General features: G+C 42.3%; 2 protein-coding genes across 4 annotated transcripts; one reads left to right on the top strand and one right to left on the bottom strand.

Moving 5' to 3' along the window:
• Positions 1-2,379: 2,379 nt before the first annotated feature.
• On the bottom strand, positions 2,380-9,178 carry LOC124262213 (eukaryotic translation initiation factor 4E type 2-like). 3 transcript variants are annotated; one of them, XM_046696684.1, is made up of 9 exons: positions 9,087-9,178; positions 8,576-8,639; positions 8,154-8,276; positions 7,282-7,386; positions 6,245-6,397; positions 4,919-5,055; positions 4,584-4,622; positions 3,813-3,863; positions 2,380-2,602 (listed from the first exon to the last, which is right to left on the bottom strand). In XM_046696684.1, exons 1-8 carry the CDS (start codon positions 9,104-9,106, stop codon positions 3,857-3,859), a joined length of 648 nt encoding a protein of 215 aa, XP_046552640.1. In that variant the 5' UTR covers positions 9,107-9,178; the 3' UTR covers positions 2,380-2,602; positions 3,813-3,856. The 3 variants fall into 3 exon arrangements, with proteins under 3 accessions (XP_046552640.1, XP_046552638.1, XP_046552639.1); XM_046696682.1 differs by having other exon boundaries at positions 2,380-3,863; XM_046696683.1 differs by lacking the exon at positions 9,087-9,178 and adding an exon at positions 8,996-9,065 and having other exon boundaries at positions 2,380-3,863.
• A 101-nt stretch (positions 9,179-9,279) lies between these two features.
• On the top strand, positions 9,280-19,608 carry LOC124262212 (mediator of RNA polymerase II transcription subunit 4-like). The gene is made up of 6 exons (XM_046696681.1): positions 9,280-9,387; positions 10,013-10,134; positions 11,306-11,421; positions 12,701-12,845; positions 14,723-14,833; positions 19,404-19,608. The coding sequence occupies exons 1-6, from the start codon at positions 9,323-9,325 to the stop codon at positions 19,592-19,594; spliced, it is 750 nt and encodes a 249-aa protein (XP_046552637.1). The 5' UTR covers positions 9,280-9,322; the 3' UTR covers positions 19,595-19,608.
• The last annotated feature ends 2,287 nt before the right edge of the window (positions 19,609-21,895 follow it).

Here is a 21,895-nt window from a genome sequence, read left to right on the forward strand (position 1 = left end):
ACATGCTGGTTGTCTATGCAGTATCAGGGAGGGCGAGTGGGGACACCAAAAATGGACTTCACACTTTGTGCAAATGTGGGCAACTGAACCTCAGCCTTTTTGTGGGACAAGCAAATGCTTTAAAACTAACTGCTCCACCACCCCTCTGCAATGTGTAAGGTATATTACTGTAGCCTGGCAAACCAGTGACAAGTTATCACGTCACAATTCCTATGGGTATATTATGACTTGGCCTGGCAAGAATTATTAAAGATAAATTGTGTCATCAAAGACTGTTTTGATGGAAGTTAATTTACACACACAACTCACAAACCACGTCCCAGTTATGTTCAGAACACTTTTTGTCAGTGATCCATAAATGTCACCACTTTTGAGTGGCGTGAAAATTTGTGATTTCATTTTGCTTCGTTACCTCTCTGGTGAGTGAGTGAGTTTTTAGTTTTACGCCGCTTTTAGCAATATTCCAGCAATATCACGGGCGGGGACACCAGAAATGGGCTTCACACATTGTACCCATGTGGGGAATCGAACTCGGGTCTTCGGCGTGACGAGCGAACGCTTTAACCACTAGGCTACCCCACCGCCCCTCTAGTAGTTGAACAATATTTAGGTAACAGCAATCTGATCTATATCGATAACCCAAATCATGACAACACAAAGTCGCTGGGCCTGGACATCAGATCATAGCAGGGTTTTACACAAATGTGCGTCCAGTACACACTTATGTGGAGAATGGACGCAGAAACCCAAAAATACTGTGTCCGAAGAGATGCACAACAATTCCCCCCATGCATCAGGAGTAGTTATCTATGTCTGTTATTTCACCCATCAGTCATGACCACTGTCCACGACCATCGATATACAGGCTCTGCAGTAATTATCTGAACAGACACTACACCATTCCAGGCTCTGCAGTAATTATCTGAACGTACACAACACCATTCCAGGCTCTGCCTGGTGTCCCCCACCGTGATGTTGCTGGAATATTGCTAAAAGCGGCGTAAACCAAACTCAGTCAGTCAGTCCAGGCTCTGCAGTAATTATCTGAACGTACACTACACCATTTCAGGCTCTGCAGTAATTATCTGAACGTACACTACACCATTTCAGTACTTGATACGACCTTCACCTTGTCAGCAAGGACTCCACTTTTGTAAGTCAAGGTAAAACCCTGATTAGGTCTGCGGTTTGGTGGCAGTATACCGACATCTTCTCTTGACACGATCACAATGCAATGTTTGGTGGCAGTATACCGACATCTTCTCTTGACACGATCACAATGCAATGTTTGGTGGCAGTATACCGACATCTTCTCTTGACACGATCACAATGCAATGTTTGGTGGCAGTATACCGACATCTTCTCTTGACACGATCACAATGCAATGTTTGGTGGCAGTATACCGACATCTTCTCTTGACACGATCACAATGCAATGTTTGGTGGCAGTATACCGACATCTTCTCTTGACACCATCACAATGCAATGTTTGGTGGCAGTATACCGACATCTTCTCTTGACACCATCACAATGCAATGTTTGGTGGCAGTATACCGACATCTTCTCTTGACACGATCACAATGCAATGTTTGGTGGCAGTATACCGACATCTTCTCTTGACACCATCACAATGCAATGTTTGGTGGCAGTATACCCGACATCTTCTCTTGACACGCATCACAATGCAATGTTTGGTGGCAGTATACCGACATCTTCTCTTGACACGATCACAATGCAATGTTTGGTGGCATACCCACATTCTCGACATCACAATGCAATGTTTGGTGGCAGTATGACATCTTCTCTTGACACGATCACAATGCAATGTTTGGTGGCAGTATACCCGACATCTCTCTTGACACGATCACAATGCAATGTTTGGTGGCAGTATACCGACATCTTCTCTTGACACGATCACAATGCAATGTTTGGTGGCAGTTTACCGACATCTTCTCTTGACACGATCACAATGCAATGTTTGGTGGCAGTATACCGACATCTTCTCTTGACACGATCACAATGCAATGTTTGAGCATCTTTAAACATTGCTTACAGCCTCACAGGAAGAGTCAACATGATCGCAGTGATCATAGGTTTGTGTGACACGAGAGATAACTCCGACAGAATTATAGTGTGTGTTGTATGAGTGAGTGAGTATATTTTACACCGCTTTTAGCAATATTCCAGCAACATCACAGCAGGGGACACCAGAAATGGGCTCCACACATGGTACCAATGTGGCTCATCGGCATGACAAGCGAATGCTTTAAGCACTAGGCTACCCCTCCGCCCCGTGTGTTGTATGACTCTGCCATCTGGCTTTTTTGGGTTATGGCTTTTCAACCAGCAATGAACCACTGAAAATATAACAGACATAACACTGACTTAATACTTTTTAATTACATCTGTACATTTCTTCAAAAATATAAACAATGTTGACAAATAAGAATTCACCCCATCTCATTTGTATATAAGGTCATGTACAGTTAGTGAGAGAACAGGATGAATTCTTATTTCAAGAAAATTGATGACATCGGATGTTCTTCCTGAAACTAAACTATTAGTATTATCACTCTCAAACTTGCCATCTTCACATCTCTGATCTGTAAAACAAACTCTATTGTATAAAACCTAGGAATATCATGCATTCATATCAGAATTATGCCACAGATAGTATTACTATGGGTACCACCTGTTCTATCATTTGTGCCAAAGTCTTTCACTGTTTAGAGAAGCAAAGTTTTTCAAGTTGTGGTTGGTATGACATTATTTTGTTACATATACTACTCAAAACACATCATGATTCTTTCATAGTAATACTTAATGTATGAAGAAATATGATGATCCTTAACTTCTTTTGTGTAGTATACTCCTGTGTTAAGAATGGTTTACAGCAGAGACCATATACCAACATATACCAACATATGCCAACATATACCAACTTAAACTAATTAGTAAACCTATTCAGCACTACAGGCACTGTCTCAAATATTCACAAGTTGATAAGCACAATGCACAGTAGCCATTTTTCTCCACAAAACTCAAATCTTGATAGAAAACTACAAATTTTCTCTAAATTACATTAATTTGTTAAACGAGATAACAAACTCATACCCTACTCCAAATTAACCATACAGATATAAAAGGAGAGCTTGATGAGAAAGTGGTTCGGAGTGCGGAGGCTCAACCTACCCTAACACAACTAACCCTCAGGATCAAAGATCCTTGGAGCAAGAGTGAGTACGGCTTTTATACCGCCTTTTCCAATATTCTAGCAATAGCACAGCAGGACACCAGAAATGGGCTTCACACATTGTACCCATGTGAGGAATCGAATCTAGCTCTTTTGGCATGACAAGAGAAAGTTTTAACCATTCGGCTACCCTGCCGTCCCGTGAAGCAAGAGCCACATAAGTGGCCTGGGCTAGTAAACACTATACATGCTGCAAATAGTAAACAGCATTGTTGCATAACATTTTCAGAGCAAAGAAAGTTAGAATGCAGATATCAATGGAATTCAATGCACTTGCATTCAATAGCTAAAAACACTTAACTGTTCAAACATTTTATGATTTGTAACCTATTACATGTATTGGAATAAATACATGAAATGATATCAACACATGGCACATTTATTTAAAAGTAGAAAGCCTCTTAAGATGTTCAAATGGATTTTTACAAATTTAAAAGATGTTCACCAGCACAATCACATTCACTGTTGAGACATTTTATCAGTCCATACACTTCTAAATCTTAGATTTTTCTTCACAATGAATATATTTAGAAACGACTAGAGTCATCTATAACCCGGACCTGAATTTCCAACTGTTTTATGTATTTACGTCTTCTTGCCTTTGTTAAAACCTGAAACAAAAACATTACCGTTCAAAGTTATCCTGAACTTTAAACAATGGACGACCAAACAAAAGAGTACAAAATTCGTTACAGACTTTAAACTTTAATGAAGAACAATCTCAAACAAAATCAAGAGTGATTCTGCTACAGTTCTCTCAAGTCAACAAACAAGCAGCAATAAGGCATCTACCTGACAAGGAAGTACCAGTGAAATTGGGTTTAACGTCGTGCTTGAGAATATTTCGCTCATATGACGACATGCATGCGTGTATGTGTATGTGTGACTGCTTGCACTAGCCCAGATTAAGCTGGTTTTATAGTGCTAGCCCACTGAGATACCATGATTCTGCGCAGTGAAGCATGAATAGCCCACTCAGAGTACATTATACTGACTCGAGCTCGACCAGTCCTTGTTGTAGCCCGATTAATGCGGGCACCAGGCAGGGACCAACAAGTACCATATTTTAACGCAGTCTTTTGGTATGCCGGCGCAGTCGGGGATCGAACCATAGCGACCTTCGCGGTCGGGGATCGAACCCGCGACCTTCCGGTCTCCGGGCGCTCTAACCACTACACCATGGAGGCGGTCAGTAATATTAAGGGTAACCCTGCCCCACTAGCACACTCCCCAAGATACGCCAACAGTAGAAAGGGGCATCACTGACAAGCAAGCAATAACAAATTCAGAATTCTACCCTGAAAAGGCCTGATTCAGCAAGGAAATCTCACCTCATAAAGACGTCGGTGTTGCGGAAACTTGAGTTATCTCTGAAAGAATGGAATCATCATCATCATTGATTATGTACTTTCTAAGCATATACTTTATTGGTTTACAATACAGAACATTTAATAGGCATTTATCTAATAACAGTTGACTCAAGCTACATAAAATGTAAGTTGTAACACATTTAAAGATATTTAATAAAATGATCACAAGATTTCCCAAGGAATGTAGCTGTTTCAAACTACTTTCCAACTTTATTGAACCACTGAACAATATTTTTCCCCTGTATCTTGTAAACATAAGTGTGTTATTCACAAGCAGGCTGAGAATGTTTCCATACTTGATGCTGTCTGTGTGCGTCTTGTACTCCATGATTGTGTTGGGTGGAAGGTTGAGGACCCGCTTCAGTGTGTCTCGGATTCTGGAGGTAGTCACTTGGTCGTAGGCTGTCCGGTTCCACAAGGCCAGGATATCCTCCTGACAATACCACAACACGTATAGGAAGTGACCTGTATTTACACATCTGTAACTCTGCAGCTATTATATGTAAACAAAGCAGCGTCCATGTGGCAGAGGCTTAAGATTATAACGCGAGGTTGAGCTTCAATCACCCTCAGTGTAACATACCCTGACTATTCTTTCTGTAATGGTCTTCATGGGATTACCACCTCAGTACCAAGGTCAAACTCTGTCCAATATTTCAAAGTCACAAAGAGATCATCCACAGCATGAGCCACATGTTCAGTACCTGAGTCTATACAAACTTATCAGCCACAGTTAACACACAATATAACTGAACACGATTCAATCCAGCAGGCACAAAGGTGGATACATGTCAGAAAATCAAGGGTTAAACTGCCAACTATGGACACAAGCCATTTGTTATATCCTCGGCCAAATTTCATTGCTTGTATGATACATGATCTTACAAAACAGAATACTGTGCAGGTCCAATACAGTGTAGTGTTTGTACTGTTCCCATAGTGCTGTGTTTGTTTTAATGTTGCACTCAGCAACATCCCAGCCATATGACAATCTGGTCCAGACCCAGAGGTACAGATAAGCTGCGTATCTGCGTAAATTACGCAAATATTTATGTGAAAACTCAATTCCTATTAAGTCTATTGCGTACAAGTACGCTTGAGTTTTTGTAAATACTCAATAAATGTGATCTTACACGCGTACACACAAAAATGTCAAATCTTAATATGCGTACCGGTGGATAGATACTATAACTGAGGTATACTGAGAGGTTTTATTTCAGGATATGAACTTGACAACTTGCAGTTTTTCTTATCGTTTCTCATATTACAGATCAAATATAAATAAAAAACAAACAAATTTAAACTTTATTATATTTTTAAATTAGTGGAAAATGGCAAAATACCAAATTGAGTTTGAGTGAGATGAGTACAATGTATTTGGTTACTGAAAGGAAAATTAGGATACTCAATTGAGATGAACACAAGCGAGTACATAACTCAATGACCCAAAAAGTTATCTGTAGCTCTGCAGACCTAACGATTAAGTGATTGACATCCCTCAATTGGGACATGCATCAAACATACAGAGAGTACGAGCAGCTAATCCCCTTAGTCGTCCCTACGGCAAGCACAAATTACTAAAGACCAATTTTCTCTCCAATGTTAAAGGGGTTCCCAGCTACCTGGTATCTGATGGAGACGACGGCGCCACAGATCTCCTCCCCCACCATGAACTGTTCCCCCAACATGGCCAGCGCCAGATTCTCCCAGCACCGAGATGCCAGGCCTTTCTTCAGACGGATGATCCACTTGCCTCCAGACTTGTTGGCACTGTCCTGAAGTAGCAACAGTAAGAACCTAGTATCCCACACACCAATACTGTCAACAGCATTATAATATACCACAACAATGTCTGTTGTTTACCACAGCAATCAATTGCAAATTTGAAACAAAACATTGTTATAACATGGAGTCAACCAAGTCTCAATCTGACCACCAATCCCTCGTACACCTCATGCACAGGTAAACAAGCTCAGTGAATCAGTTTAACTCAAACTAGTTCAAATGTATTTCCTTCAATGCCAAAACACCATTTGTAAAAATATTGGCAAGGGGTTTGTAACATGCAAGAAACACTTTCTTCATCTCCATACATTACTAGCATTCACGAGTAGTTACAACCATAATAACTGCAGGGCAACTTCAGTCAATATTAACAAAATATTGAGTTGAATGTATCCAGATACAATGTGATACTTGAATTTATCTGGCAAAAGCACATGTCATGACTCATGACAAGCATGATGTACATGAGTTTGGTTTTACGCCGCTTTTAGCAATATTCCAGCAACATCACAGCGGGGGACACCAGGAATGGGCTTCACACATTGTACCGATGTGGGGATTCGAACCCAGGTCTTCGGCGTGAGCGAGCCAACGCTTTAACCACTAGGCTACCCCACCGCCCATCATAACAGTGGATGTGGGCCTGTGCCACAAAGCAATCAAAGCATAACCCTTGCATCATAAGTCTGTGTTACAGGCTGGAAGTTCTGATCATCTGAGTGGAAAGATTGTTTCGTTGAACAATACCCCAGGTCCACATGCACAAAAAAATCTTAACGCTACAACCATCTTAAGCCAGTATTATAGTCTGAGAGTTGTGGTCATCGTATTGGTAATATTGTTTAGTGCAAGGGGGCCCTGGTTTTTAAGTTACCTCCCACATTGGCCGGATTCCGTCTTTAAATAAATGGTAGTCACTGTGACCTGACAGATCCCCCGGTCGGACTAGATGACTGTAGTACATCCAGAACTGTTCCACCTGCAACACAGCAACACACAGACTTGTACACAGTACCCATGTGGAGAATCAAACCCTGATCTTGATGCGATGAGTGAATGCTTTACCCACTTGGCTACCCCACTGCCTGAGGTGACAAACTAAATGATGAGGGACCGTTCATAATTTATGGCTAGGGATGATGATGATTTTTATTATTTTTTTATTTATTTATTTATTTATTTTTTATTTTTATTTTATTATTATTATTTTTATAAACAAAATTTGGGGGCACCCATTTTGTTCTGGTGAGGTAGGGGGTCATCAAGTTTGTACACATGTACAAGGAGGGTCATCAATTTTGTACACAACATTATTAAAAAATTATGGAAAAAAAAATATTGGAAGGGAGGGGGGTAATTGATTTTGTACATGACATGCAGGGGGGTCACTTACTTTGTACATAAAGTTTAGGGGGGGGTCACTCACATTGTACATGCTTCTTCATAAAAATCATCATCACCCCCCTAGTCATAAATTATGAATGGTCCCTTATTAGTAAACATCACTTATGACAAGCATGTTGTAATTCACTGGCTGAGCATGGTTTTGTAGCATTTCACAGTTGCAGTATTTCAGAGGACTATTTTAGCACAACACTCAGCAATATTCCAGCAACATGGCAGCAGCTTAGAAATTCGTAATGATCAATTGGCCCAACAATACACAATACTTTCTGCAGGTGCAAGTCAAATATGGCCCAATATCCCTGCCCAGAATCCCAACAGTTCATGGTGTCAACTACTCACAGATGCAAATGATGCCACCAACTTGAGATTCTGATCATAACTTGTCGTCTGTTTGCCAGGCGTTCTCCGGGAGAACCAGTATGAGTAGTTGTATTGCAGAGGATGTTCACCAGGACCTGGTTTCTGTAAACACAAACCTCGATCAACAGGTCTTCTTCAGTCAAAACAAACCTGCAGGACATAGTCTAATAGAAGCACAGTAGATTTAGTGATCTGTTGTTTAATACCACGGTAAGACTGCCCGTATCCCCTCTAAATTATAACTTTGAGGAAATATTTCTTTCAGTGACATTTTTAGAATTCGGATATGTCTTTCAGTATGTTCAGATACAATTAAAACAACATGTTCAAACCCATCCATTTCAGTTCAGATGCCATTCCAAACTTGAGACTATTAAAGCACAGGAATACCCGATACGTACCGGTGGTGGTCGAGGTGGTGAATCCGAGTTGTCTTCCTCTCCACTGTCATCTGCGACTTTTAATCTTGAACAACAAAACACCAGGTACACAAACATATTCACACAATATATACCATCAGCGTTATCGATCCTATATTTAGAAATGAAATGTTTACAAAATACAAATGAACACTTGCATACCACATTTTATGGTGTCGTGTTATAATCTATTTTTTATCTTTCATTAACACATTTTTACATTTATGTCAAGCCTGTCCAGATTCAATCCATAGAAGGAAAGACAATGGTTGTGCAAAATAATAAATAATATTATTATTCAGTGATCATATGTTCAATCCAGTTAGGTGGGATTTCACTGATCTACAAGCTCATCAAGACATTTGAGTTTGAGGGAGTGTATGTTGACGAAAATGTATGTACACGTGGCCTGGACTCATCATATTCGTCCCTGTGCTAAAATGCGACTGACTTCGACGCTGGCAAATTGCGAATGATCACAAAACAAGCTTACGCATCAAATTTGTTGTTCATTTTCTTCGTAAAATTGGAAAAAGTCGTGCTCAGCGGTGACTTTATTATGGTTTCTTAAAATGTTTTCCATTGGTCGGAGTTTTCCTTCCTTTATCTTTAAAACCTATTTAGATTGGTTTCAATTATTTAGATAAAACCGGCTATGTCATTGGCTAATCATTCCGACAATACGCTGTCACACGTTTATGGATTGGCCGTCTCAGCAACCCAACAATCATGGCGGCAGCAAGTACTCGATTGAAGTTGCTCTCTCTAATAGAAGATATTGAAATTATATCAAAGTATGAGAAACGAATTTGTAAATTACGTTAGTTTATATCTACGTATTCTTCCTTCATTTCAACATCTCTATGTCCCCCTTGAACCTTTCCATTTGAAATTATTTAATCTCTTCGGTTTTCAGTTTTTCGATTTCATTGTTTGACAGCGATCACGACTTCAGACTTTTTCTGTATTGAAATATTTTTACAATGTTGACAGTGACTTTATTTTGTCCATCCTTATATTTTAACAGCCTCTGTACGCTGGAGGAGTGAATAGCAAATATCTCTAAATGTTATATTATATTGAATATGTTTTCATATTTTACTTTTGGTTTGTTTACACATGCATGATATCTGAATAGGATTGTTGTGTTTTTCAACAACGTAATTCAATTTTTTAGGATTTTTTATGTTTTCTGTTTATTTCTAGTTTTTGTATGTATTGTGCATTCTAATCATTGTTTGAACTAAAGTGTGTTTTCCAATGACCAGAGGAAACTGTTGGAGATAAACAATGATAAAGCACTGTCATGTCAAAGGTTCAGTGCAAAACACACCTTGTCAGTAAAATACAATTTGATTGGAGTTATTATGGAATGTTTGGAACATGTCTTTGAAAGTTCTGAATGCTTTCCTTTTTCAGAGAATTGTTTGATTTGATGAGCACACCTAAAGGGCAGCAGAGGTCAGATGCCCCAGACTCAGTATCTCTGATGGAACTACTGATGGAAAAAGACAAAGATGTCAAGAAGACACTACAGCTAGGTAAAAGTCTCTGGCTTAATAGCTAAAGCATTATAATTGCTTACACCAAAAAAGTAACCATGCATCATCAGTGTTTGAGAATAGCGTCTGACCCTCTGACAAATCCGGCAGATTCGCCAACGGTCCGATAGAAGTCTACCACCCGCCGGTCCCAGTGTCCGACTGTATATTTCACAATGACTTTGACTGAAGTTGATATATGTGACATGTGACACTTGTTTGCTGTTTATAAATATTATGCTTGTTAATAATTTCAATGCCAATTATAAGAAATGTTAAATCTGAAATGTGTGTTTAATTTTATTCTATGGGTCCTGTGAATTTTCAATGGGTCAGGCAGACATCTGAAACGTACAGGACCCTATCTCCTGTTACTTTGAAACAGCATTCGTGAACACTGCTTCATAGAAAGTTCATTAAAACTAAATTTATTTCAAAATTAAATAGCACATCTTTCATTTTATATTAATGAAATCTCCTGAAATGTATGGCCATTTACAGTTACATGGGACACAGTTTGGAAGATTGTGTGTTTGTTGAAAGCATGACATTCACACATGTGGCATTTAAGTGTGAACAGCATACTTTGATTGTAAGACACACCTGTTCAGCAGTAAATAAAGCCTACACAAATCCCAAGTCCTGCTGAAAATTAATGTGTACACGCTGTTGGCATGTTCCGGAAATAAATGACATAAAACAGGTACCATACATTTTAAGGTTCATTGTAACATATTATCTTCTCTTTGGGGGTGTTATCTACTGCAGAGCAACACTCAGTACTTACTTCACTCTTGTTGTCTATCACTTCAACGAAACAAACATATACGGTTGGTTCAACCATGGAAATGATACCAAGGACGACATTGCTCCTGTGATGAACATTGAATGACTGGATAATCCCAGTGTCTAGGGGCTGCAGGTGACTTGTAGGTGGCAGGAAGTGTATTGTCACATGTGTTATCCCATCTGGGTTTATAGGACTATTTAAAGCATTAATGAGTTTGACTACTTAAAGTTTGACATTAAAACAAGGGGAAAATAACTTTTGTTCCAAAAACAATGGGTAAATGTAATGTAATAACATGAGCTATGAGCAGTTTAACTTCTTATTCTTTGGAAAAATGTTTCTCTTACTTTGGAATACTCACTATATATTTAAACTTTTCAGCGGAAGAACAAGCAGGTATACAGAAAGTATTGGATGCTCTGAAGTCCGAGGTTGACAGTCGGGACCAAGATATAAAAAATTTACAGAGGAATCTCAAGGAGGCAGAAACTATTCTGGTTAGTTTCATGTCGTCTACGTTATCTCTTTTCCATAATGCATAACACAGCCTTCTTCATGGAAACAGCAACTACCTATGTAGAGTTACACCCCTTAGCCATGTCAGGACCAGCTCATCCAGTGATTAAATCCCATAGTAACCAGTTTGATCCTTTCAGTCTGTCAACATCTTACCCATTTTAGTGCAGTGTTTGCAGTTAATCGTTGGTCATAGTGTCCTTGTTATAGTCCTAATTTTAAAAATGTAGGTTGCAAGTACTTCATGAGCAAACGCCTGTGAAGATCCAGGTTAGAATTGGTCTTCAGTAACTCATGTAAGGCTCGCTGACTTGGTTGACACGTCCTTGTTTCCCAGTTGTGTAGATTGATGCTCATGCTGTTGATCCCTGGATTGTCTGGCCCAGACTCGATCATTTACAGACTGCTGCCATATTAGTTGGAATATCGCTCAGTGTGGTGTAAAACTAAACTCACTCTCTCATGAGCAAACATCAAGGGCCATGCATAATTTCAAACACTGCTAGTATTTCTCTGGAAAGTGGTGAATGTCTACAGCAGTGTTTGCCCTAGGAATAAAAATCTGGGAGTCATCATGACTCCCTGGTGTCATGAGAGGGAGTCATGGACATGTTTTTGGGAGTCAACTTCAGTTTGGAACTTCCATCAAGACATCAACTGTGATTGTTAAATAACGACAAAAAACAAGGTAGGGCAGGTCAGGTATCTAATCAGCACTGAGCATTTAACTGGGAAACAGTAGTTTTAAACAACAGCAAATTACAAGTTTAGATTATCTGAACTAAGGGCCCAGCAGCATTGCGTCAACAATTTATTATTATTTATTTATTTTTTTTTTATAATAGGATATTTATATAGCGCACATATCCACACACTAGTGCATGCTCAAGGCGCTGGTATTTTTTCCCTCGATCATTGGATGTCAATCTCAACGGCACATCGCATTATCAATCTCAACTCCCTGGGGAGTATACAACTCTTGCAGCCACTAGGTGCACTGAGTTATTGTGGCCTTCTCATCCTAACAAGGTAGATGATGCAAACTTCTAAATTCACTGAGTATATGAGATGATTTGTGTGACAAATATGCAGGTTTTCTGCGTGAGGGCAAACACTCATACAGCAAGTTGATTGTGTTGAGGACAAACACTCCTACAGCCAAGTTGATTGTGTTGAGGACGTATGTTTCATTCTCAGTACAGCTACATATTATGAAGCCATTTCTTTATACTTGGAATGTTGTGTTCAACCATACTTCAGGAAACAGCGATGTACCAGGCCAAACAAAAACTGAACACAATATCCCAGGCCAGCAAGAAGGCTGTATCCTCAGAAGAACTCATCAAGTTTGCACACAGAATCAGTGCCAGTAACGCTGTAGCTGCACCCGTCACATGGCAACCAGGTGAGTGCATGATGAGTGAGTGAGTTTAGTTTTACACCTCTTTTACCAATATTCCAGCAATATCACACCAGGGGACACCAGATATGGGCTTCACCCATTGTACATATGTAGGGAATTGAACCCGGGTCTTCAGTGTTACGAGCAAACGCTTTAACCATTAGGCTACCCTACCGCCCTGAGTGCATGGTGCAGTAGGATAGCACAATATATGTCCCACTCATCCCCATCCATGTTCACATAGTTAAAGGGGCGGTGGGGTAGCCTAGTGGTTAAAGCGTTGGCTCGTCACGCCGAAGACCCGGTTCGAATCCCCACATGGGTACAATGAGTGAAGCCCATTTCTGGTGTCCCCTGCCGTGATATTGCTGGAATATTGCTAAAAGCGGCGTAAAACCAAACTCAGTCAGTCAGTGAGTCACATAGTTAAAACTAATGTAGTGTCTTGTTAGAGGTGTTTATATTCGACTGATAACAGGGTAAAAAGAGAGGGAGAAGATTTAACAGTTTTTAATGCACAATTTTGTGTTAAGTTTTATGTAATGTAATGTGTATTAAATGTAACTTTGTATCTAATGGTGAAATACCATGTTAAGATTCCTGTGTGCAGCACTTCCTCTGAATCTCGTAAAACTTTAGAGTTTCAAACTAAGTACCCACGTCAGGCAGGCTGGGAAAAGCATAATCATCAATATTTTGTTCAAAAGAGGGACTTTATTAAAGCTATAATTTTTGTGTCAGAATGGTGAATTGGTAATGACAGGAAAATATGTCATGCTTTTATCTTTCCTGTGTAACAAAATCTCTTGTGTTATTGCATGCTTGAGTTGGAGTTTTAGTGGGATGATGGAGATTTGTGACTGTTGTCTACCTTATTGCTGGCCCTCCAGGTCCCATCCCCCAAACCTCACCCCCTTTGTTTAGATGCTAGTTAAAATTGTTCTTCAGTGGAATGTGCTTGTCATAAGGGACAACACACAGGATGGAGTAATCAGGCTTGCTGAAAACGTTGATGCATGTTATGTCCCAACTGTGGAGGTCAGTGCTCTAGATGTCAATAACTGGGGTGTCTGATCAAGACTCTGGGCCCAACTCAATCATACTACTCTTTGCCGAGGCGGTGGGATAGCCTAGTGGTTAAACAGAGATGCCAACCACTCCAATTTTCAAATACAAAATCCACTATCCGATTTGTCTATAAAAAACTCAGATTTTTTAGAAAATACAAATATGTTTATAAATTTAGAATGTTTGAAAGAATTTTAGTAAATAGCTATTTAAATGTGTTCTTTGAGTTAAGTATTATCTGGTTAAGTATGTCCTGAAATTGCATATTTCCAAAGATTTTCATAAGGGAGAACCCCTCTCACGCTCACCCCCAACTCACACCTTCAGGACTTGGGAATTGCTTTTAGCAAGGCATGATTCAGGGTTGGCATCTCTGGTTAAAGCGTTCACTCGTCACGCCGAAGACCCGAGTTCAATTCCCCACATGTGTGAAGCCCATTTCTGGTGTTCCCCGTGATATTGCTGATATTGCTGGAATATTGCTAACAGTGGCGTAAAGCTAAACTCAATCACACAACTACACTTTGCCAGTGATATAACTGGAATGTTGAAGGGTGAAGCATTGAACAACAAACAGATCTGTAGGCTTTTCAAACTGCATCAATAACCTTGTGAGTTAGAGTCAGTCAATGAAGATTAAGTGGATGTAGTTGATATCGTATCTAACCATGTCTCGAAGGAGTGGATTATTGTTGCTGTAAGCCATTGGTGTGTTTGTCCCAAATCTCATGGACAGACCAGTAATATGGAATATAGCAATCTATACTTGTTTCTGTTCATACTGAGTGATTTCATTTTGATCATGTTTCCAGGTGATCCACGGCGACCTTACCCAACAGAGCTGGAGATGAGACATGGTGTGTTAGCTCAGGGAACATATACAGATGCCTCAGTGTCATCCAGACCAGGGCAGCTTAGTCAAGGTGGGTTGTACCTGGTGTCATCTCGGTCAGATCAGCTTAGTCAAGGTGGGTTGTACCTGGTGTCATCTCGGTCAGATCAGCTTAGTCAAGGTGGGTTGTACCTGGTGTCATCTAGGCCAGGGCAGCTTAGTCAAAGTGGGACAGTACTTGGTGTCATCTCGGTCAGATCAGCTTAGTCAAGGTGGGTATACTGGGTGTCATCTAGGCCAGGACAGCATAATCAAGGTGGGTATACTTGGTGTCATCTAGGCCCGGACAGCTTAGTCAAGGTGGGGTATACTTGGTGTCATCTAGGCCAGGACAGCTTAGTCAAGGTGGGTTATACTGGGTGTCATCTAAGCCAGGACAGCTTAGTCAAGGTGGGTATACTGGGTGTCATCTAGGCCAGGACAGCTTAGTCAAGGTGGGTTATACAGGGTGTCATCTAGGTCAGGACAGCTTAGTCAAGGTGGGTATACTGGGTGTCATCTAGGCCAGGACAGCTTAGTCAAGGTGGGTTATACTGGGTGTCATCTAGGCCAGGACAGCTTAGTCAAGGTGGGTTATACTTGGGTGTCATCTAAGCCAGGACAGCTTAGTCAAGGTGGGTATACTGGGTGTCATCTAGGCCAGGACAGCTTAGTCAAGGTGGGTTATACAGGGTGTCATCTAGGTCAGGACAGCTTAGTCAAGGTGGGTATACTGGGTGTCATCTAGGCCAGGACAGCTTAGTCAAGGTGGGTTATACAGGGTGTCATCTAGGTCAGGACAGCTTAGTCAAGGTGGGTATACTGGGTGTCATCTAGGCCAGATCAGCTTAGTCAAGGTGGGTATACTGGGTGTCATCTAGGCCAGGACAGCTTAGTCAAGGTGGGTTATACTGGGTGTCATCTAGGCCAGGACAGCTTAGTCAAGGTGGGTTATACTGGGTGTCATCTAAGCCAGGACAGCTTAGTCAAGGTGGGTATACTGGGTGTCATCTAGGCCAGGACAGCTTAGTCAAGGTGGGTTATACAGGGTGTCATCTAGGTCAGGACAGCTTAGTCAAGGTGGGTATACTGGGTGTCATCTAGGCCAGGACAGCTTAGTCAAGGTGGGTTATACTGGTGTCATCTAGGTCAGGACAGCTTAGTCAAGGTGGGTATACTGGGTGTCATCTCGGCCAGATCAGCTTAGTCAAGGTGGGTTATACTTGGTGTCATCTAGACCAGGGCAGCTTAGTCAAGGTGGGTATACTGGGTGTCATCTAGGCCAGATCAGCTTAGTCAAGGTGGGTTATACTGGGTGTCATCTAAGCCAGGACAGCTTAGTCAAGGTGGGTATACTGGGTGTCATCTAGACCAGGGCAGCTTAGTCAAGGTGGGTATACTGGGTGTCATCTGGGCCAGGACAGCTTAGTCAAGGTGGGTATACTGGGTGTCATCTAAGCCAGGACAGCTTAGTCAAGGTGGGTATACTGGGTGTCATCTAGGCCAGATCAGCTTAGTCAAGGTGGGTTATACGTGGGCTTGGTGTCATCTAGGCCAGGACAGCTTAGTCAAGGTGGGTATACTGGGTGTCATCTAGACCAGGGCAGCTTAGTCAAGGTGGGTATACTGGGTGTCATCTGGGCCAGGACAGCTTAGTCAAGGTGGGTATACTGGGTGTCATCTAGGCCAGGACAGCTTAGTCAAGGTGGGTTATACTTGGTGTCATCTGGGCCAGGACAGCTTAGTCAAGGTGGGTATACTGGGTGTCATCTAAGCCAGGACAGCTTAGTCAAGGTGGGTATACTGGGTGTCATCTAGGCCAGGACAGCTTAGTCAAGGTGGGTATACAGGGTGTCATCTAGGTCAGGACAGCTTAGTCAAGGTGGGTTATACTGGGTGTCATCTAGGCCAGGGCAGCTTAGTCAAAGTGGGTTATACTTGGTGTCATCTAGGCCAGGACAGCTTAGTCAAGGTGGGTTATACTGGGTGTCATCTAGGCCAGGGCAGCTTAGTCAAAGTGGGTTATACTTGGTGTCCTCCAGGCCAGTGCAGCTTAGTCAAGGTGGGTTATACTTGGTGTCATCTAGGCCAGGACAGCTTAGTCAAGGTGGGTATACTGGGTGTCATCTAAGCCAGGACAGCTTAGTCAAGGTGGGTTATACTTGGTGTCATCTAGGCCAGGACAGCTTAGTCAAGGTGGGTTATACTGGGTGTCATCTAGGCCAGGGCAGCTTAGTCAAAGTGGGTTATGCTTGGTGTCCTCCAGCCAGTGCAGCTTAGTCAAGGTGGGTTATACTTGGTGTCATCTAGGCCAGGACAGCTTAGTCAAGGTGGGTTATACTTGGTGTCATCTAGGCCAGGACAGCTTAGTCAAGGTGGGTATACTGGGTGTCATCTAGGCCAGGACAGCTTAGTCAAGGTGGGTATACTGGGTGTCATCTAGGCCAGGACAGCTTAGTCAAGGTGGGTTATACTCAGGGTGTCATCTAGGCCAGGACAGCTTAGTCAAGGTGGTGTCATCTTATACTGGGTGTCATCTAGGCCAGGACAGCTTAGTCAAGGTGGGTTATACTTGGTGTCATCTAGGCCAGGACAGCTTAGTCAAGGTGGGTTATACTGGGTGTCATCTAGGCCAGGACAGCTTAGTCAAGGTGGGTTATACTTGGTGTCATCTAGGCCAGGACAGCTTAGTCAAGGTGGGTTATACTGGTGTCATCTAGGCCAGGACAGCTTAGTCAAGGTGGGTATACTGGGTGTCATCTAGGCCAGGACAGCTTAGTCAAGGTGGGTATACTTGGTGTCATCTAGGCCAGGACAGCTTAGTCAAGGTGGGTTATACTGGGTGTCATCTAGGCCAGGACAGCTTAGTCAAGGTGGGTTATACTTGGTGTCATCTAGGCCAGGACAGCTTAGTCAAGGTGGGTTATACTTGGTGTCATCTAGGCCAGGACAGCTTAGTCAAGGTGGGTATACTGGGTGTCATCTAGGCCAGGACAGCTTAGTCAAGGTGGGTATACTGGGTGTCATCTAGGCCAGGACAGCTTAGTCAAGGTGGGTTATACTGGGTGTCATCTAGGCCAGGACAGCTTAGTCAAAGGTGGGTCATATACAGGACAGCTTGTCATCTAGGTCATCCAGGACAGCTTAGTCAAGGTGGGTTATACTTGGTGTCATCTAGGCCAGGACAGCTTAGTCAAGGTGGGTTATACTTGGTGTCATCTAGGCCAGGACAGCTTAGTCAAGGTGGGTTATACTGGGTGTCATCTAGGCCAGGACAGCTTAGTCAAGGTGGGTCATCTAGGCCAGGACAGCTTAGTCAAGGTGGGTTATACTTGGTGTCATCTAGGCCAGGGCAGCTTAGTCAAGGTGGGTTATACTGGGTGTCATCTAGGCCAGGACAGCTTAGTCAAGGTGGGTTATACTGGGTGTCATCTAGGCCAGGACAGCTTAGTCAAGGTGGGTTATACTTGGTGTCATCTAGGCCAGGACAGCTTAGTCAAGGTGGGTTATACTAAGCCAGGACAGTGTCATCTAGTCACCAGGGACAGCTTAGTCAAGGTGGGTTATACTGGGTGTCATCTAGGCCAGGACAGCTTAGTCAAGGTGGGTTATACTTGGTGTCATCTAGGCCAGGACAGCTTAGTCAAGGTGGGTTATACTTGGTGTCATCTAGCCAGGACAGCTTAGTCAAGGTGGGTTATACTGGATGTCATCTAGGCCAGGGCAGCTTAGTCAAGGTGGGTTATACTTGGTGTCATCTATGCCAGATCAGCTTAGTCAAGTTAGGTTAAACTAGGCAACATCTAGGCCCGGACCGCTTAGTCAAGGTGGGTTATATTTGGTGTCATCTAGGCCAGGACAGCTTAGTCAAGGTTGGTTATACTTGTTGTCGTCTAGGCGAGGACAGCTTAGTCAAGGTGTGTTATACTGGGTGTCATGTAGGCCAGGACAGCTTAGTCAAGGTGGGTATACTGGGTGTCATCTAGGCCAGGACAGCTTAGTCAAGGTGGGTATACTGGGTGTCATCTAGGCCAGGACAGCTTAGTCAAGGTGGGTATACTTGGTGTCATCTGGGCCAGGACAGCTTAGTCAAGGTGGGTATACTGGGTGTCATCTAGGCCAGGGTAACTTAGTCAAGGTAGGACAATACTTGGTGTCATCTAGGCCAGGGCAGCTTAGTCAAGGTTGGTTATACTGGGTGTCATCTAGGCCAGGACAGCTTAGTCAAGGTGGGTTATACTGGGTGTCATCTAGGCCAGGACAGCTTAGTCAAGGTGGACAGCTTATACTGGGTGTCATCTAGGCCAGGACAGCTTAGTCAAGGTGGGTATACTGGGTGTCATCTAGGCCAGGACAGCTTAGTCAAGGTGGGTTATACTGGGTGTCATCTAGGCCAGGACAGCTTAGTCAAGGTGGGTTATACTTGGTGTCATCTAGGCCAGGACAGCTTAGTCAAGGTGGGTTATACTGGGTGTCATCTAGGCCAGGACAGCTTAGTCAAGGTGGGTATACTGGGTGTCATCTAGGCCAGGACAGCTTAATCCTAAATCCTATTTCAACTCACCTTTGATCATAACTTTGTGGCCACCATTTTACAACTTCAAGATTTTCTTCTCTTCCAGATCAAGGCACACCAACAACAGTTGGTGCCAGTGCTGGGTTGTCATGGCAACCGCCACAAGACCTACCTGTATCCCTCCCATCAAGCACCCCCCAGCCCCCCTCTGACCCCCTCAAGGGACATAACAAGGAGAATGAAGAAGTGGAGCTAATGTCTAGTGACTCATCTAGTAGTAGTTCTAGTGATGAATAAAATTTGTACAGTAACAAATGTCTTGTGATAAATATAACAGAGGTTATGCTTTTAAAAAGATTCTTTTGCAAGTTCAATCTTATCCAGTGTTCACCTCCAGAACGTTTGGGTACAACATTCAACATCCTAAGCATATAGGCCAACGTGATGATCAAAGCAGTACAAAATGGTCTACGCCGTGGGTTGAAGCAGATCATACGTGATGGGGACAGTCTCGAGCATCAAATTGTTTATTGAGCTACAGACTGAGTGGATTATGTTTTCCAGAGTGTCATGAATTAAGTGGGAACTTTTAGACTGCCTTGTCAAATTGTGATTATTCCCACCAACTTTATGCTCAACAACAAAGCATTTGGGAATTATGTATATCTGGTGTGGGGCGCCGGATACCCTAGTGGTTAAAGTATTCGCTGTCACACCGACGACCCAGGTTTGATTGGGGTAAAATGTGTGAAACCCATTTCTGGTGTTCCCTGCTGTGATATTGCTTGAATATTTTTAAAGCAGCATAAAACTAAACTCACTCACTCACACTTATTTTTGATGTCCCATCTTTGACCATCATGAAACAAAAGCTTATTTTGGGTGATTGCTTAATGCTTGTTGATATCACAAGCAACAATGTGTGAAGGTCTGAGACATTTGCCACTTTGATGAAAACCAGGAGCTCCTTATGCTGCTAACAAACCTAGAATTACAGCAAAACATCAGCCATGATGGGATTAATGGTTGAAAGCAGCTTCCAGACTGTATGTAGCAGCTGTCATCTGAATGAACCAGGCGGTAGACACTGTGGCAATTTGTGTGTCTTAGTAACAGGTGAGGTGAGGTAAAATTGGGTTTAACGTCGTGCTTGAGAATATTTCGCTCATATGACGACGTGCATGCGTGTGTATGTGTATGTGCGGCTGCTTGTACTAGCCGAGCCTTAGGCTGGTTTTATAGTGCTAGCCCACTGAGATACCATGCCGCAGTGAAGCATGAATACCCCACTCAGACACATTATACTGACTCCGAGCCAACCAGTCCTTGTTGTACCCATTAATGCCGAGCGCCAGGCAGGAACCAACAAGTACCACATTTTAACGTCTTTTGGTATGACGAGGTCGGGGATCGAACTCGCGACCTTCCGCGCTCCGGGCCGACGCTCTAACCACTACACCACGGAGGCGGTACTTAGTAACAGGTGAATTAAACCAATGCTCATACTTTCAACCACTGGTTTGCCGGGTCCAAGGTAGATAGCTTATAGACCACTGTGACATACATATTTTATGTTTACTGTTTTTTAACTACTCTCATTCATTTAAAGTCTTTTTTTTGCTCACGGAGGGAACAAAAGAGATGCTGGTAGTAATAAAGAAGGAGATTTATGAGTGAAAAATCAATTTAACTGGAAGCACCCGTAAAATAAAGCAACATTTAACGTTTATCATCCTTTAACATGGCTATCTCTACGAGTTGTATGGGGCGGGGAGTTTCTTGTCGGTACACTTCGCCTGTGTATTGTCTGTGATGTAATATCCAAGATGAAGCACAACAGTTTTAGATAGAACCGCAGCTCAACATCCACGTGGACTGGCTCGTCAATAAGCTCCTTCAACGTTGTTGGTGGATTCATGCTGGCGTGTGTGTTGTGTGTGTGTGTTGGTGTTGTAGCCTAGTGGTTAAAGCGTTCGCTAGTCACGCCAAAGACCTGGGTTCGATTCCCCATGGGTACAATGTGTAAGGCGCATTTCTGGTGTCTCCGCCGTGATATTGCTGGAATATTGTTAAAAGCGGCGTAAAATCATACCAACTCGCTCATTTAGACACCCCGTCGTGTGGATGTAATGTATGAAACGAGGTAAATACACAATTCCTTTTAGAAAGTAGTCAAATGTATCATATGCTATATTTAGGGTTACACTTTCCCAGTAAAGCACATATTGTGGAATATTTGGGGACTGAGTCCCATCCTGGATTCGAACCTGCGCTGTCAGGATTAGGCGTCTAGTCAGCGATATAATCCACCCAGCCACTGCGGCTTCCACTAAAAAATCGATCTTTACTAGTACTAGAAATCGATCTGAGAAGTGTAAATAGGTACGGCTCTGGTTCCCTATACCGAAAGCTGTGAACAATATACCTTTTGTGCATAGGTTAGTACACACGAAAAACAGATGGGAAAACATACTTTGTTGGAATGCTTTCTGTTGTTAAAGAACTGTAAGAGGCTGTGTGTGGTTCTGTAAAAAAACCTAACTGTTGTCAACAACATGTATATACTTTCAGTGTGTGTATTTCATAATACAAAATGTC

This window comes from Haliotis rubra, unplaced genomic scaffold (genome assembly GCF_003918875.1).
Source record: "Haliotis rubra isolate DU_JTF1 unplaced genomic scaffold, ASM391887v1 Scf827, whole genome shotgun sequence".
NCBI lineage: Eukaryota > Metazoa > Mollusca > Gastropoda > Lepetellida > Haliotidae > Haliotis > Haliotis rubra.